We start from the raw sequence: 15800 nt of genomic DNA, 5'->3' as shown, positions 1-15800 counted from the left end.
AAATCCTTTCTAATAGATACATAAAACCCAACTAGGAACATAAGAAATATAAAAAAACAAGGTAACACACCACCTCCTTAAGTTTATAATTCACCAGAAACTGACCCCAAAGATACTGAAGTAGATAAAATATCAGATAAAGAATTATAAAAATGGGGGGGAAAAAGAAAGAAATATGGCTCACTTTTCACTGAGCAGCCTCTGGATCAGCTAAGTTCAGTTTGCTTTTCTGATCTACAGGTTTTATTTATTTATTTATTTATTTATTTATTTATTTATTTATTTATGGTGCTGGGATTGAACCCAGGGCCTTGTGCTTGACAGGCAAGCACTCTACCAACTGAGCTATATCCCCAGCCCCTGATCTACAGGTTTTTTTCTCTCCAAATTTATCCACTGTGTGTTTCTCTCTGCGTGTTAGCATTCCCTTCTGTGTTTATCCAGTGTTGCTGCTGCTGCCTTAACAGGCTTGGCTCTGACTAATTCTTGTTCTTTGTTCATTGGCTCAGAGCCTCTAAAGGACTCTGACTCTACAATATTGAATTTCAGTGAATTCCCTCTTACCCACCTCACTGAGAAGCAGTACTCCTGCTGTTTGAATCTTGAGCCATTAAATACACTTTTAAGTAAAAGAAGCTAATTTGAAAAGGCAAAATACCATATGATTTCAACTACATGATATGGAAAAGGCAAAATTATAGAGACAGTAAAAGGATTGATGGATGCCAGGGGTTAGAGGGAGAGAAGTATTAATTGGCAGAGAATAGGTCAGTGAAGGCAGTGAAAATACTCTGTATGTTACTATAATGTTGAAAACATATCACTATACATTTGTCTAAATACACAGTTGTATATATAGGAACACATATAAAACATAAACACCACTAGTAAACCCTGATGTAAACTACTGACCATATCAATTATAACAAAAGTACCACTCTGGTGGGGGATATTAATAATGAGAAGCCTATATATGAGTGGGGGGGCACATGATATATCTCTGTACAGTCTTTAGTTTTGCTTACAGGAAGGAAGGAAGGGAAGGAGAAAGAAAGGAAGAACTAGAGATGTCGGGAGGTATGGCTCAGTTGTAGAGTACTTGCCAAACATGCATGAGGCCCTGGGTTTGAGCCTCAGAAACATTCATCAACCACAAAAACCAAACAAACAGATGGCTAAGTACCTACTGATTTGATCTTACTGAAGCTGAAAGCTGTTTATGCAGATATTTAATACTACATAGGCACTGAAATATATGGAATAATTAAAACCACTTTCAAATTAACAGACCTCATGTTATTCAACAGATTCAAGACTTAAGAGTGAAGTTAAAGTGCTCTATGTGCATAATATGAAATGAATTTCATTCTGACATCATGTATAACAAATTAGAATAAATAATTTAATTAAAATAAAAGAGAGAAAAAAGCTGTGTAAGCCCTAACGTTTGACTCAATAAAACTCCCCTCTTATAGAACAGAAATCTTATTCATTACTAACATTTTATTTGTTTACACAATATGTTGTTACATATAGGAACACATATAAAATATAAACACATGCTGGAGTAATAAGAATGGAAAATACAAGAGAATAGATTTAAATTCATTGTTCGTTTAAACCAATGTTCTCCTCCCAAGATTTTTCATTTAAAAGTTGTCAATTATTAGTGAAATAACATAAAGGACCAAAAGTATTTCTGGAGAAAAAAAAATCTTTCCTTTGTGTGTATGTCCTAACACACACTTCTCACAAAGGCTTTAGTCATATTGGGTCAGGGCCACCTGAATGACCTTATTTTAACTTAATTCCTTTCTAAAGATTCTATCTCTGAGGCTGGGGTTGTGGCTCAATGGTAGAGCGCTCACCTAGAACAGGCAGGGCCCGGGTTCAATCTTCAGCACCACATAAAAATAAAGGTATTGTGTTGTGTCCATCTATACCTAAAAAATAAATATTAAAAAAAAAAAAGATTCGGGGCTGGAGATGTGGCTCAAGTGGTAACGCGCTCGCCTGGCATGCACGGGGCCCTGGGTTCGATCCTCGGCACCACATAAAATAAAATAAAGATGTTGTGTCCACCGAAAACTGAAAAATAAATATTAAAAAAAAAAAAAGATTCTATCTCCAAGTAGAGTCATATGCTTCGGTGTTGAGGTTAGACATAGGAATTTTATGTATACTTCTGACCCTAACAAAGCTTAAGCACATATGGAATTTTCTTAGAACAAAAGTGATCATTTGTTCATTTACTCAGTATTTTATTTATTTGTTTTCTCTTCCTTCCTGCTTCTCTCTCTCTCCCTTCCTTCCTTCTTTCCTTTATCCTTTATTTTTCTCTCTCTCCTTCCTTTCTTTTCTTCCTTCCTCCTTTCTTTCCTTTTACTTTAATATAGATATATGAGTAACATTATAATTTATCTGATTGAATTAAAAACGAGTGCTATTGGTCAATGGAACAGTTTCAGACAAAATATATTAACTTCTCGTGCTCAGTATTTTAAGTCAAATAAATGTCACTTGCAGCTCATTTAAGATTGAATACTACGTGCAGCACACACAGCTATGTACTTCCCTATGGGTTGATGTATTCAACAAACAGGGTAGCCTTATACAAGTTCCACTTTCATCAAAATTGTTGGTTACATTTTAAAAAGACACTTTTTTACTTAATTTCTAACTGTTTTTCTTTTGGAAATTGATTTGCAGAAACTTATTTATTTTTAATAACATTTTTATCTTTATATATGCTAGAAAAATCTTTATAGTTTATTTCTGATTTTTAAAGTTTGTCAAAAAGATTAAATTATATTAAATTTAATTTAATAAAAATTATATTAAATATGCAAATAAATTAAAAAAGAGTGAAGTTAAAGAGTCTCAGAATATCCTGTGGATGCAAATTTCAGGATGTATAAGATTTGAGAATATAATCTAATGTCAAATTTGATCTGTGAGGAACAATCAGTGCTGTCTTTCTCAATAGCTGGTTAAATATAGTCTAGAGCCATGTATTGGGTGTTTAATGTCAATTACTCCCCTCCCCTGGACTTTGTGCTGTTGATTGCTAAGATGACCCTAACTTTAATAAAGTTCTAAGCATGTGACACATGTTAACTCAAAAAATGGAGTTACAGTCCATGGATCCAGGCAGACCGAAAAGGCCAGGTGATGTTCTCAATCAAAGCCACTTGAATAGGGAAGATTTAGTCATAAACTCTAACTGCCAGGAATCTAAATAAAGAGATAATCATCTCAGAGAGGAGCAGCCAGTAGTAATTACTGCCTAGTACTCACATTACAGTTGTGAAACTATGTACAAAGTCAGACAAGCTAAATTTATTTCTATATGTTGAAAAGGCCAGGTCAGATGCATGCTGAGTTTTTACAAATTACAAAAGCAGGAGAAACTATATGACCTAATCCAGTGTTTGAGATGAGACCTTTCTTCCAAGGACAAAGTTCAGTTTCAGAATCCCTAGATTCTCTGCGTCCTGACAACTAATCCATATGCATTCTTTCTTTCTCCCTTCAAAGACTCAGTAAACTATGAGCAAGAAGATAAACCCAAGAGAAAGAGACCTATCTTATTCAGCTTGATACCAACCTGTTTCACAACTTCAATATCCCCCTTTTATTGCCCAAAGAGAGGTTCTAGGTTTAGGACGACAGTACTCATGAATTACCAAATCTGGGCAGCAATCTCTGAACAGCTTCCTATGGGTCTAAGTCTGTTACATTTCCATTAACACCAGGTTTAGAATTTCTACTACAAACAGTGTGTAGCAAAGAACAATGTAGCAATACAGCAGTCCCTTTAACAAAGCTGGATCTGGCTCCCATGGGATATAAGAATATGTCTAGACCAAATACATCGCTAACTCCTCAAATTAAGTCTTTGCCTTTCCCTGGAAGTAGTAATGTGGCTGAGTTCATGTAAACCTCATCATTTTTATATATTCCTCCATCAGAGGCATGTAAATTGGTACTTACATTATCTGGAATGTATATTCCAGATGGAAGACAGTCTGAATGCATGAAGTCATGTGCTTCACTTCCAATATGTAAAATCAATTTGAAACAAATATTCCTTTTATTTTTGTTTCCTCCTAGTCTAACAGGGAGAAAGTTAACCAGATTCCTTTCTGTGAGCCTTGATCCTTGGGCATGGTAGGATGAAATGTTACTGGACCTTCATTACATGGCCCAAGATACTGGAGCCATAACATGGTAGAAAACACTGTATGGTGCTGAGGATCGAACCCAGGGCCTTACATTAATTTGACATTAGATTATATTCTCAAATCTTATACATTCTGAAATTTGCATCCATAAGATATTCTGAGACTCTTTAACCTCACTCTTTTTAAAAAATTATTTGCATATTTAATATAATTTTTATATATTAAATTTAATATAATTTAATATAATCTTTTTGACAAACTTAAAAAAATCAGGAATAAACTATAAAGATTTTTCTAGCATATATAAAGATATATCCTGGCCACTGACCAAGGATATACACGTGGCCCCCAAATATGTACAAGTCTAAAAGGAATGTTGAGAGGACAAGGGAAGAAGCTACTAAGAGTCAAAAGCAGACTGAACACATTCTTTTACAGAAAGAAAAAAAAACTCATAAACTCTTGTATGCTTCAATTAGTGATGTGACAATGTAATGTACTGAAGTGGCTTCTGTGGACACTGTTTCATCCAATCTTTCTTAACCTCCAAGCACTCACCTGTGTGGCCATGGAGTGGGGAGTGTGGTCGTGGTAGTGTAGGAGATGTGCTAGAAGTCACAATCAAGCTCTTGCGGTTACTTGTCCGACAACTGCAATGAAAGCAAAATGTCAGTTATAACAGGGACACCATGATCCCAGAGACCTTGAGTAGCTATGGAGGAACAAAAGAGTGACACTAGCATATGGGCTGAGCAGTATACCATTTTAAATGGACTTAATCAGCAATTACTGCTTGTCCCAGTTATATTACATAATTTAGTGTGTTCCACCTTGCAATAAATTTTGTTGCTGCCTTGACTTTTGTCTTGTATTGCCATTGCGCTTTGCCAATGTTTTGGTTTGCTTCTTAAACAAACAAGAAGCTCTCTAAGGGTAACAACCATGTTTGAAATGATATCAAATGAAGAAAACCATGTGCACGCCTGTTATCCCAGCGGCTTGCAAGGCTGAGGTAGGAGAAGTGCAAGTTTGAAGCCAGCCTCAGCAATTTAGCGAGGCTGTAAGAAACCCTGTCTCAAAATAAAAAATAAAAAGGGCTAGAGATGTGGTTCAATGTGGCTCAGTGGTTAAGTGCCCCTGGGAGGGAGGGAGGGAGGGAAGGAAGGAAGGAAGGAAGGAAGGAAGGAAGGAAGGAAGGAAGGGAGGGAAAAAGGCAATTTTATTTAGAAAATAAACAGAAGTTAAAATATTCTGTTATCAAGACTTGGGGCTCAGTGGTAAGGAACTTGCCTAGCATGTGTAAGGGCCTGAGTTTAATCTCCAGCATGCAGAAATAAATAAATCTCCTATCTCACGAAATTAATGTTCTTGTCATAAGATACGGAAATATTAACTTAATCTATGGAATTTTAAATTATTATTTTTATAACAGCTTAATCAATAAAGTAAGTAATCTCATTTTATCATAAATTTCAGAACAGGCCTAGGTTTCTTCTACAAAACTGGTTTCTATCCCTCTAAAATCTGGAACAAGACAGGGATGCCCTCTCTCACCACTTCTATTCAACATAGTTCTTGAAACACTGGCCAGAGCAATTAGATAGGGAAAGAAATTAAAGGAATAACTATAGGAAAAGAAGAACTTAAACTAGCACTATTTGCTGACAATATGATTCTATATCTAGAAGACCCAAGAAACTTCTAGAACTAGTAAATGAATTCAGCAAAGTGGCAGGATATAAAATCAACTCCCATAAATCAAAGGCATTTCTGTATATCAGTGGCAAATCCTCTGAAAAGGAAATGAGGAAAAACTACCCCATTCACAATATCCTCAAAAAATAAAAAATAAAATACTTGGGAATCAACCTAACAAAAGAGGTGAAAGATCTTTACAATGAAAACTACAGAATCCTAAAGAGAGAAATAAAAGAAGACCTTAGAAGATGGAAAGATCTACCTTGCTCATGGATAGGCAGAATTAATATTATTAAAATGACCATACTACCAAAAGCATTATACAGGTTCAATGCAATTCTAATCAAAATCCCAATGGCATTCCTCATAGAAATAGAAAAAGCAATCATGAAATTCATCTGGAAAAATAAGAGACCCAGAATAGCTAAAGCAATTCTAAGCAGGAAGAGTGAAACAGGTAGTATCGCTATACCAGACCTTAAACTACTACAGAGTAATAGTAACAAAAACAGCATGGTACTGGCACCAAAACAGGCTAGTAGATCAATGGTACAGAATAGAGGACACAGAGACTAACCCACAAAAGTACAATTACCTTATATTAGACAAAGGTGCCAAAAGCATGCACTGGAGAAAGGATAGCATCTTCAACAAATGGTGCTGCGAAAACTGGAAATCCATATACAACAAAATGAAATTGAATCCCTATTTCTCACCATGCACAAAAGTTAACTCAAAATGGATCAAGGATCTAGGGATTAAACCAGAGACTCTGTGTCTAATAGAAAAAAAGTAGACCCTAATCTCCATCACGTGAGGCTAGGCCCCAACTTCCTTAATAAGACACCTATAGCCCAAGAATTAAAACCAAGAATCAACAAATAGGATGGATTCAAACTAAAAAGTTTTTTTCTCAGCAAGAGAAATAATATGTGAGGTGAATAGGGAGGCTTCATGCTGGGAACAAATTTTTACCCCTCACACAACAGATAGAGCTCTAATTTCTAGGGTAAACAAAGAACTCAAAAAGCTAAACACCAAAAAAACAAATAACCCAATCAACAAATGGGCCAAGGACCTGAACAGACACTTCTCAGAAGAGGATATACAATCAAGCAACAAATATACCAAAAAATGCTCATCATCTCTAGCAATCAGAGAAATGCAACTTAAAACTACTCTAAGATACCATCTCACTCCAGTAAGAATGGCAGCCATGATGAAGACAAAGAACGATAAGTGCTGGCAAGGATGCGGGGAAAAAGATACACTCATACACCGCTGGTGGGACTGCAAATTGATGCAGCCAATATGGAAAACAGTATGGAGATCCCTTGGTAAGCTGGGAATGGAACCACCATTTGACCCAGCTATTCCTCTTCTCGGACTATACCCAAAGGACCTAAAAACAGCATACTACAGGGACATAGTCACATCAATGTTTATAGCAGCACAGTTCACAATAGCTAGACTGTGGAGCCAACCTAGATGCCCTTCAATGGATGAATGGATAAAAAAAATGTGGCATATATACACAATGGAATATTACTCAGCACTAAAAAAATAATAAGATCATGCCATTTGCAGGGAAATGGATGGCATTAGAGCAGATTATGCTAAGTGAAGTTAGCCAATCCCCAAAAAACAAATGCCAAATGTCTTCTCTGATATAAGGGGGGTGACTCAAAATGGGATAGGGAGAAAGAGCAGGGTAAGAAGATTACCTCTACATAAGGAAGAGGAGTGGGAAAGAAAGGGAGGGAGAAGGGGAATTGCATGGATGGTGGAAGGAGACCCTCATCGTTATACAAAACACATGTATGAAGATGTGAGAGAAAAAAAGAGAGGATAGCGTTACCTTAGATTAGGTAGAGAGAAGTGATTGGAAGGGAGGGGAGGAAAGGAGATGGGGGGATAGAAAGGATAGTAGAATGAAACAGACATTAATATTACTGTGTGTATATATGTGACTATATATTGACCAATATGTAAATCTTGACCTTTATTATATTTTTAAATTAGTTCTAATTAGTTATACATGATAGTAGAATGCATTTGGAAATATCAAAAATAAATAGATTATAACATCTCATTCTTCTGGTTGTACATGATATAGAGTTACACAGGTCATGTAATCATATATGCACACAGGGTAGTCTTTATCTTATGTAAACTTATCATTTGACAAACATAACTCCTTTCTTTAAAATTCATATTCTACCTATATAAAAACATCACAAACGATAGACAGAATATTTCTAGTAACCAGGATAGTTCCCTGTGCCTCTTTCCACTCCCCGCCCACACCTCCCAACCCCAACCACTTTCTTTTATTACCATGTCTTAATTTTGTTTGCTGTTGGATTTCATATAAATGCAATTATATACTGTATGCCTGGCTTCTTTCGTTCCTAAAGTCTGTGTGATTCTTCATGAGACTCTTTTTTATTTAGTTTCAAGACAAGGTGCTTTCCTAGGTTTCCTTTTCTCTCAGTAGCAGTTCATTTTTCATTTTCTTTTCCTGCTTCCTTCTCTTCTTGACTGCTAAATGACTTGATGCTATGGGGGCTCAGGTCTGAAATATAATTTCTTCTTTTCTTAACACTCACTCCCTGAATGACGAGGTGTTTTTTTGTTTGTTTGTTTTGTTTTTGTTTTTTTGGTTTCATAACTTTCAAAACCATGTGGATGCTGATGATATCCAGCATTTCATTGCTAGCTCTTTGCTCTTTCTTTAGTGCAAAATTCATATCCAAGTGCCTTCTTGACATTTCCACCTGGATGTGTAAAAGGCATCTCAAGTAACATTTCCAAAATAGAACTCCTGAATTTCCTCTAATACCTGCTACTCTTCCCTGCCTTGTATCTCTCTCATGACATGATATCACCTTCATCCTAATGCTCTGGTAAACCCCACATATCTTCACTGATTCTTGTCTTTTTCTGAAACCCACATCCAAAACAAGCAGCAATTTCTGTTGCTTCAAAATATATCCTGAGTCTAGGGGTTGGGTTGTGGCTCAGTGGTAGAGCACTCATCTAGCAAGTATGAAGCACTGGGTTTGATCCTCAACTCTACATAAAAATAAATAAATCAAATAAAGGTATTATATATATATAAAAATCCTGAGACTAAACAATTCTCATTACCTCCATCCCTGTTACTACCCCAGCCTGTAGAGCATTTGTGAATGGAATGATCTTTCTCTTTCCACTCATCTCTTATTTGAATAAAGTGAAATCACTTTCTCATTGGTATTCCTGTTTTCACTCTTGTCCCTCTACTATCTAGTAAACCAAAGAAAAACCTGAAAAATATTTGGACACCAGGAAATAAGCAATGCAGAAGGGAGACTGCTAAGAGAAGGGAATCAAGGCAAGTCTCATGATTACTTAGGCTTATTATCTGGAGCAACTTTCCAGCAACAGCACAGGGAGGAATAACCCTACATATAGAGCCTCATGATCTCTCTAAGCTAAAGAGACTAGAGTTGAGAATCTAGGGAGGCCGAAGCAACTAGGAATTTCAGGACAGAATGCCAAAGAAAAGAAATCTATAGCAAATGGAAAGTGACACAGTAAGCTCTGGAGATCCGCACAGGGTTTCCCTAAAGTTTTATGCTGAGTACTAATCAATGCTAGGGGAAGAAACACCCAGGGAAAAGAACTGGTGAAACACTCCCTCCTGGTGCTCACACTAGGCTGGGACTAGACAAAGGTGAAATCTTATGATTCAGAGGATATTGGGTAGCGTACCCAGAAGTATTTTCTTTTTTTTTTTTAAAGATAGAGAATTTTTTTAATATTTATTTTTTTAGTTTTCGGCAGACACAACATCTTGTTTGTATGTGGTGCTGAGGATCGAACCCCGGCTGCATGCATGCCAGGCGAGCGCGCTACCGCTTGAGCCACCTCCCCAGCCCCTCAGAAGTATTTTCTTAGAAGCAAGGAAAAATTACCCCAAATGCTGTGCTGGACCCACAGAAGCTAGCTTGAAAGTAATCCTCAAAAACATCGAACTATTTCCAAGAAACATAACTGTAAGCCAGAAGAAAGTTTGAAAGGAATACAAAAATATGCAGCATACAAGGTAAAATTCAATTTTGCTATATAATACAAACCTATGAGGCATGAAAAAAAGTAGAAAAATAGGATCCAAAGTTGGGGGAAGATTAATAAACTGAGAGAATACAGATGATAGAATTAGTAGGAAGAACATCAAAGTCATTACTATATCCATGTTTTCAGAAAGGTAGGGGAAAAGAAAACATGACCATGCTAAGGAGAGATTATAGAAGATATATTTAAAGCACTGAACTTCCAGAGATTCAAATAGAGATGAAAATTAAATTGGATGGCATTAACAGGAGATTAGACACTATAGAAGCAAAGATTAGTCAACTTGAAGAAATAGCAAGAGAAAATATCTGAAATAAAACTCATAAAGGAATTTTTAAATGGAAAGAATATTTTTTGGTAATAGCCATACTAACAGGAATGAGGTGATATCTAAGTTTTTATTTGCATTACCCTGATGACTAACCATATTGAATACCTTTTCATATCACTTTTGGGTATTTTTTATGCCTTCTTTGAGAAATGTCTTTTCAGGTCTTTTGCCTATTTTTAAGTTGAGTTGTTTGAGTTCTTTAGAAATTTTGGATTAGCCCCTTATCAGATATACAGTTTGCAAATATTTTTTTTAATTTATAGTTGTAGATGGACAACATGCCTTTATTTTATTTATTTATTTTTTATGTGGTGCTAAGGATCAAACCTAGTGCCTCACACATGCTAGGCAAGTGCTCTGCTACTGAGCTACAGTCCAAGCCCTGCAAATATATTTTTCTTAATATCTTTATTTATTTTTATGTAGCGCTGAGGATTGAACCCAGTGCCTCACATGTGCAAGGCAGGCACTCTACTATTGAGCTACAGCCCCAGCCCCCTACAAATATTTTTTCCCAATCTGTAGGATACTGTTTCATTGTGTTGATTATTTCCTCTACTATGCAGAAGCTTTTTAATTTAATGTAATCCCATTTATTTAGTTTTTCTTTTGTGGTCTGAGCTTTGGTGTGTTATCCAAAAAGTCACCGCAAAGCCAATTTTTTTCATATATATTTGTTAATACCTTTAATTTTATTTATTTATATATGTTACTGAGGATCAAACCCAGTGCCTCACACACTTCAGGTGAGTGCTCTACCACTGAGCCACAATCCCAGCCCCACTGCAAAGCCAATTTATAGGAGCTTTCCCACTATGTTCTCTTCTATGAAGTCTATGTGTTCTGGCTACATATTTAGGAGTTTTATTCATTTTGAGATGATTTTTGAATAATGGTATAAGACAGAGGCCAATTTCACTCTTTGGCATGTCAAAATTCAGTTCTTCCCACATTACTTATTAAAGACAAAAAAAAATGTTTTCAAGGGTATGGAGAAAAGGGCACTCTAGGATACTAGTAGGAATGTAGACTGAACAGTCATCATGGAAAACAGTATGGAAGTTTCTAAACCAATTAAAATGTATCTACCATTTGACCCAACACTCCCTCCTAGCATATAGCCAAAGGAAATTAAATTACCACCTCATTCTCAATTCCTGCAGTTCCATGTCCATTGTATCATTATTCCCAATATCTAAGTGTACATACATACAATGGAATAATATTCAGCCCTAAAAAAAGAATGAGATCTTGCTATTTATTATAACATGGATGAGCATGGAGGACATTATATTAAGTGAAAAAAGTCAGACACATGAAGAAAAATATTGCATGATCTCACTTATATGTGGAATCTGAAAAAAAAAAAAAAACAGATATTGGGCTGGGATCATAGCTCAGTGGTAGAATACTTGCCTAGCATGTGTGAGGCACTAGGTTTGATCCTCAGAACCACATAAAAATAAATAAATAAAATAAAGGTATTGTGTCCATCAAAGAAAGGAAGGAAGGAAGGAAGACAAAAAGAAAGAAATAAAGAATGGATGGACACAGCAATGAACACAACATTACAACAGTAAGGATGAGATGGGATAGGGGAAGGAAATCAAGAAATGTAGATCAGAGAATACAAAGTAGCAGATGTGTAGGATGATTAAATCTAGAGATCTAATGTACAGCATGAGGATTATATATAATAAAACTGTACTATATATGGGATTTATATTAAATGAGTAGATTTTAGCTGCTCTTGCTGCACCAAAAAAAAAAAAAAAAGACAACAAACAATGGGTAACCATGTGAAATGGTGGATATGTTAATTTGCTTGACAAAAAGTTACCTTTTTACTATTTTTTATGTATTCTTATAACATCATATTGTATATCTTAAATATGCATAATAAAAATGTTGAAAAGAAAGAGAATTAGTGAGCTGTGGAACAACTTTAAGCAGACACTATTTGTAATCAGAAATTAGAATCCTTGAAAGAGAATAGGAAAAGACAAAAGATCGGGGTTTTTGTTTGTTTGTTTGTTTTTAAAGAAATAGTTGCCCAAAGATTTCCAATTTAATGACAACTAAAACCCGCAAATCCCAGAGGCTTAATAAACCTTAAGTACAAGACATATGAAGAAAAGTAAGCCAAAGCACATCATAATCAAGTTTCTTAAAACCAGTAATAGAGAGAAAATCTTAAGAGCAAACAGAAAAATTACATATCACAGAAGAAACAAAGAAAATGACATTACTTTTTTTGAAAAAAAAAATGCAAGACAGAAGACAATGAAAATCACTTAAGTATTGAACCTAGACTTCAATACCAAGCAAAAATATCTTTGAAAATCACAGTCAAAATAAAGACTTTTCCAGACACACAAAAGCTCTAATAATTCATTATCAGTAGGCCACCATCACCAGAAACCCTTTAGAAGAAAATGATACCAGGTGGAAATCTGGAAATCTTTCCTTGGATACAAAGGAAGGAAAGGCACCAGAAATGGTAAATATGTGCATAAATAGAAATTTCTTGGGGTTTTGTTTTGTTTTTGTAGTACGAGGGACTGAACCCATAGCCTCACACAAGTTAGGCAAGTGCTCCACCACTGAGTTACATCCCTAGCCCTTTGTTTGTTTTCCTTTTAAATTTTATTTTGAGTTAGAGTTTCCTAAATTGCCTGGACTGGCCTTGAACTTGCTATCCTCCTGCCTCAACTCCTGAGTAGTGAGGATTACAGGTTTTGTTTTTACTTTTTAATTCTTTTTAAAGTAGGGCTGAGGATGTAGCTCAGTGATAGAACACTTGCTTGCATGCATGAGCCACTGGGTTCAATCCCTAGTACCACAAAAATTTTATAACAAACAAACAAACAACTCTTGAAAGGGTAATTTTGCAGGTGCAGTGATAGTGCACACCCACACCTCTAGACCCAGATACTTGAGAGGCTAAGGCAGGAGGATTTCAAATTCAAGGCCAATCTTAATCTCAAAATAAGAATAAAAAAGGACTGGGGACACAGGCTCAGTGGTAGAGCACCCCTGGGTTAAATCCCCAGTACCACATAGAAAAATAAGTTTTTAAAGTATAATTAATTTTTTTAAAAAATATAATTTACTGGGTTGGGGCTGTAGCTCAGTGGTAGAGTGCCTGCCTCACACATGTGAGACACTGGGTTTGATCCTCAGCACCACATAAAAATAAAGATATTGTTGTGTCCATCTACAACTAAAAAAAATACAAAAAAGGATGCAGTTTCATATATATATATATAAAAACTTACTATGGAGTTTATAGCACCAAGCCTGGGAGGAAAGAAATGGAAGTATGCTGTTTAAAGCTCTTATATTAAATATACGAAGTATGGTATTAATTGAAGGTAATCTGTGGGAAGTTAAAATTTTATTATAAATTAAAGCAACTACTGAAAAAAGAAGAAAAATATAGTTAATCCAATAAAGGAAATAAAGTGAAATCATTAAAAACGGTCCAAGAAATCAGAAAAAGAAAAGAACAAATATAGTTGGGCTAAATAGAAACCAAATAGCAAGATAATAGATGTAAACCCTTAAAAGATATTCCTTTTAAAAAAATATTAATGCGGCTCAAGAGTTGGTAGCTTCCTCCTATTACGCAGTAATAGACATTTGTCATATCTTACCAGATCTTTAGTATCTCGGATTTATCAGACATCTGGTAAAATATGACAAATGTCTATTACTGTGTAGTCACTATGTAATGACTATGTGGGGACAGAACTGGACCATGTTAAGTGGTTTACTGTATTCCTAATCACACCAATAACTGCATTAAATACAAATGTTCTAAATATAGGCAATTAAGATAAAGATTATGAGATTGAACAAAATAATGGGACATAACTGTGGTTTTTTATTATTTGTGACAGCCAAACATCGAAAACCACTCCAAATGTACGTGGACAAGTAAATAATAAACAAATCATTGTACACAAACCATTCCACACAATGTAATACCACTTATCAATATCAAGGAATAAACTACTGATTTCACTCAACAGATGAATCTCAAAAATAGTTATGCCGAAATCAAGAAAGCCATGAAGAAAAGAGTATATATCGTATGATTTTACTTACACAAAATTCTAGAAAATGCTAACTAATCTGTAGTGACAGACTAGTAGTTGCCTAAACAGAGGCGGGAATGGATTTTAAAGTCTGAGGGAACATTTGAGAGTTATAGACATGTTTATATAATCTTTATGCTCGTTATCAAAATCATATGCTTAATGACTGTCATTGTTTTGGAAATGTATATGTATGCCAAAACTCATCAGACTATATAGTTAAAACATGTATAGTCTACTAGGGTTCAATCATACCTCAATAAAACTACAATTTTTTACCTTTTTATTAAGTAATATCATGTCACTTTTCCACTTAGAATTCTCCCAATCTCACTCAGTAAAACACAGCTCTCGTGATGTTCTTCAAGGTGTTGTCATATGGTCTGGGTCTCTGCCACCCCTCCCGCTGTAGCTCACTTTCCAGCCACACTGGGCTCACTTTTCTTGGAACAAGCCTTTCTGTCTAGAGCCTTACAACTGATATTCCCTTTGCTTAGAATGTTTCCATCAGAGAGCCTCAGGGCCTGGTCCCTCAAGTCCTTTAGGTCTTTTTTTTTTCTTTTTTCTTTTTTTTTTTAAATATTTATTTTTTAGTTCTCGGTGGACACAACATCTTTGTTTGTATGTGGTGCTGAGGATCAAACCCGGGCCGCACACATGCCAGGCGAGCACACTACCACTTGAGCCACATTCCCAGCCCTCCTTTAGGTCTTTGCTCAAGTGTGATTTCAGAGACTTCCCCCTCTGATCATTTTATTTAAAACTGTAACTCTTCCTCAAACATGCCCCCCCATCCTGATGTATTTATCTCCGCAGTATTTGCCATCATCTAACACGCTATGTATCTTACACTTTCATTTTGTTGTCTCTCTTCCCATTACAATCTGAACTCTATTAAGGCAGGGACTTCTGTTTAATGTGTTGACTGTTGTGTTCCCAATGATTACAACACTGCCTGGCACATGGTGGGCTCCTGATAAATATCTGTCACAAGGATTAAAATAAAGAAGATACCTGGCACATATAAGGCATATCAAACTATTATATTCTAAATTCATTGTGTATGAAAGTGTAAATCCCTTAAAACTTCAAGGATAGACAATTGATTCCAACTTCATTTGCCACGATCTTATTAAAACTTTAAAATAAATTGGAGATACTAAAGATCATATTTCTAGTTCACATGCCTCATGAGGGTACACATAATCTCACTTGGCAAATTTGTGACAGCTGCTCTGGGAAGGGGGAAAAAAAGGTCAGACACTCTGGTACAGATGCCATGACTCAGCTGAGATCCAAAACAAGGAACTGGCTAATGCATTTCAATGGGCTCTGGTCATTTTCTCAGGATCCTAAAAGATGAAGATT

At 35.7% G+C, this 15800-nt stretch overlaps 1 protein-coding gene across 5 annotated transcripts in view; it reads right to left on the bottom strand.

Annotated features, from left to right (window-relative positions):
- Mast2 (microtubule associated serine/threonine kinase 2) overlaps positions 1 to 15800 on the bottom strand; it is a 193600-nt gene that overhangs the window by 49354 nt on the left and 128446 nt on the right. For all 5 annotated transcript variants that reach the window (XM_027936929.2, XM_027936928.3, XM_027936926.3 and 2 more), the window contains exon 5: positions 4743 to 4834. In XM_027936929.2, the coding sequence (XP_027792730.2) occupies positions 4743 to 4834 (92 nt within the window). The remainder of the gene's footprint in view (positions 1 to 4742; positions 4835 to 15800) is intronic.

Source organism: Marmota flaviventris, chromosome 10 (assembly GCF_047511675.1).
Source record: "Marmota flaviventris isolate mMarFla1 chromosome 10, mMarFla1.hap1, whole genome shotgun sequence".
In the NCBI taxonomy this organism is placed as follows: Eukaryota; Metazoa; Chordata; class Mammalia; order Rodentia; family Sciuridae; genus Marmota; species Marmota flaviventris.
The sequence above is the reverse complement of the archived record's forward strand: the minus strand, read 5'-3'. Positions and strand labels throughout refer to the sequence as shown.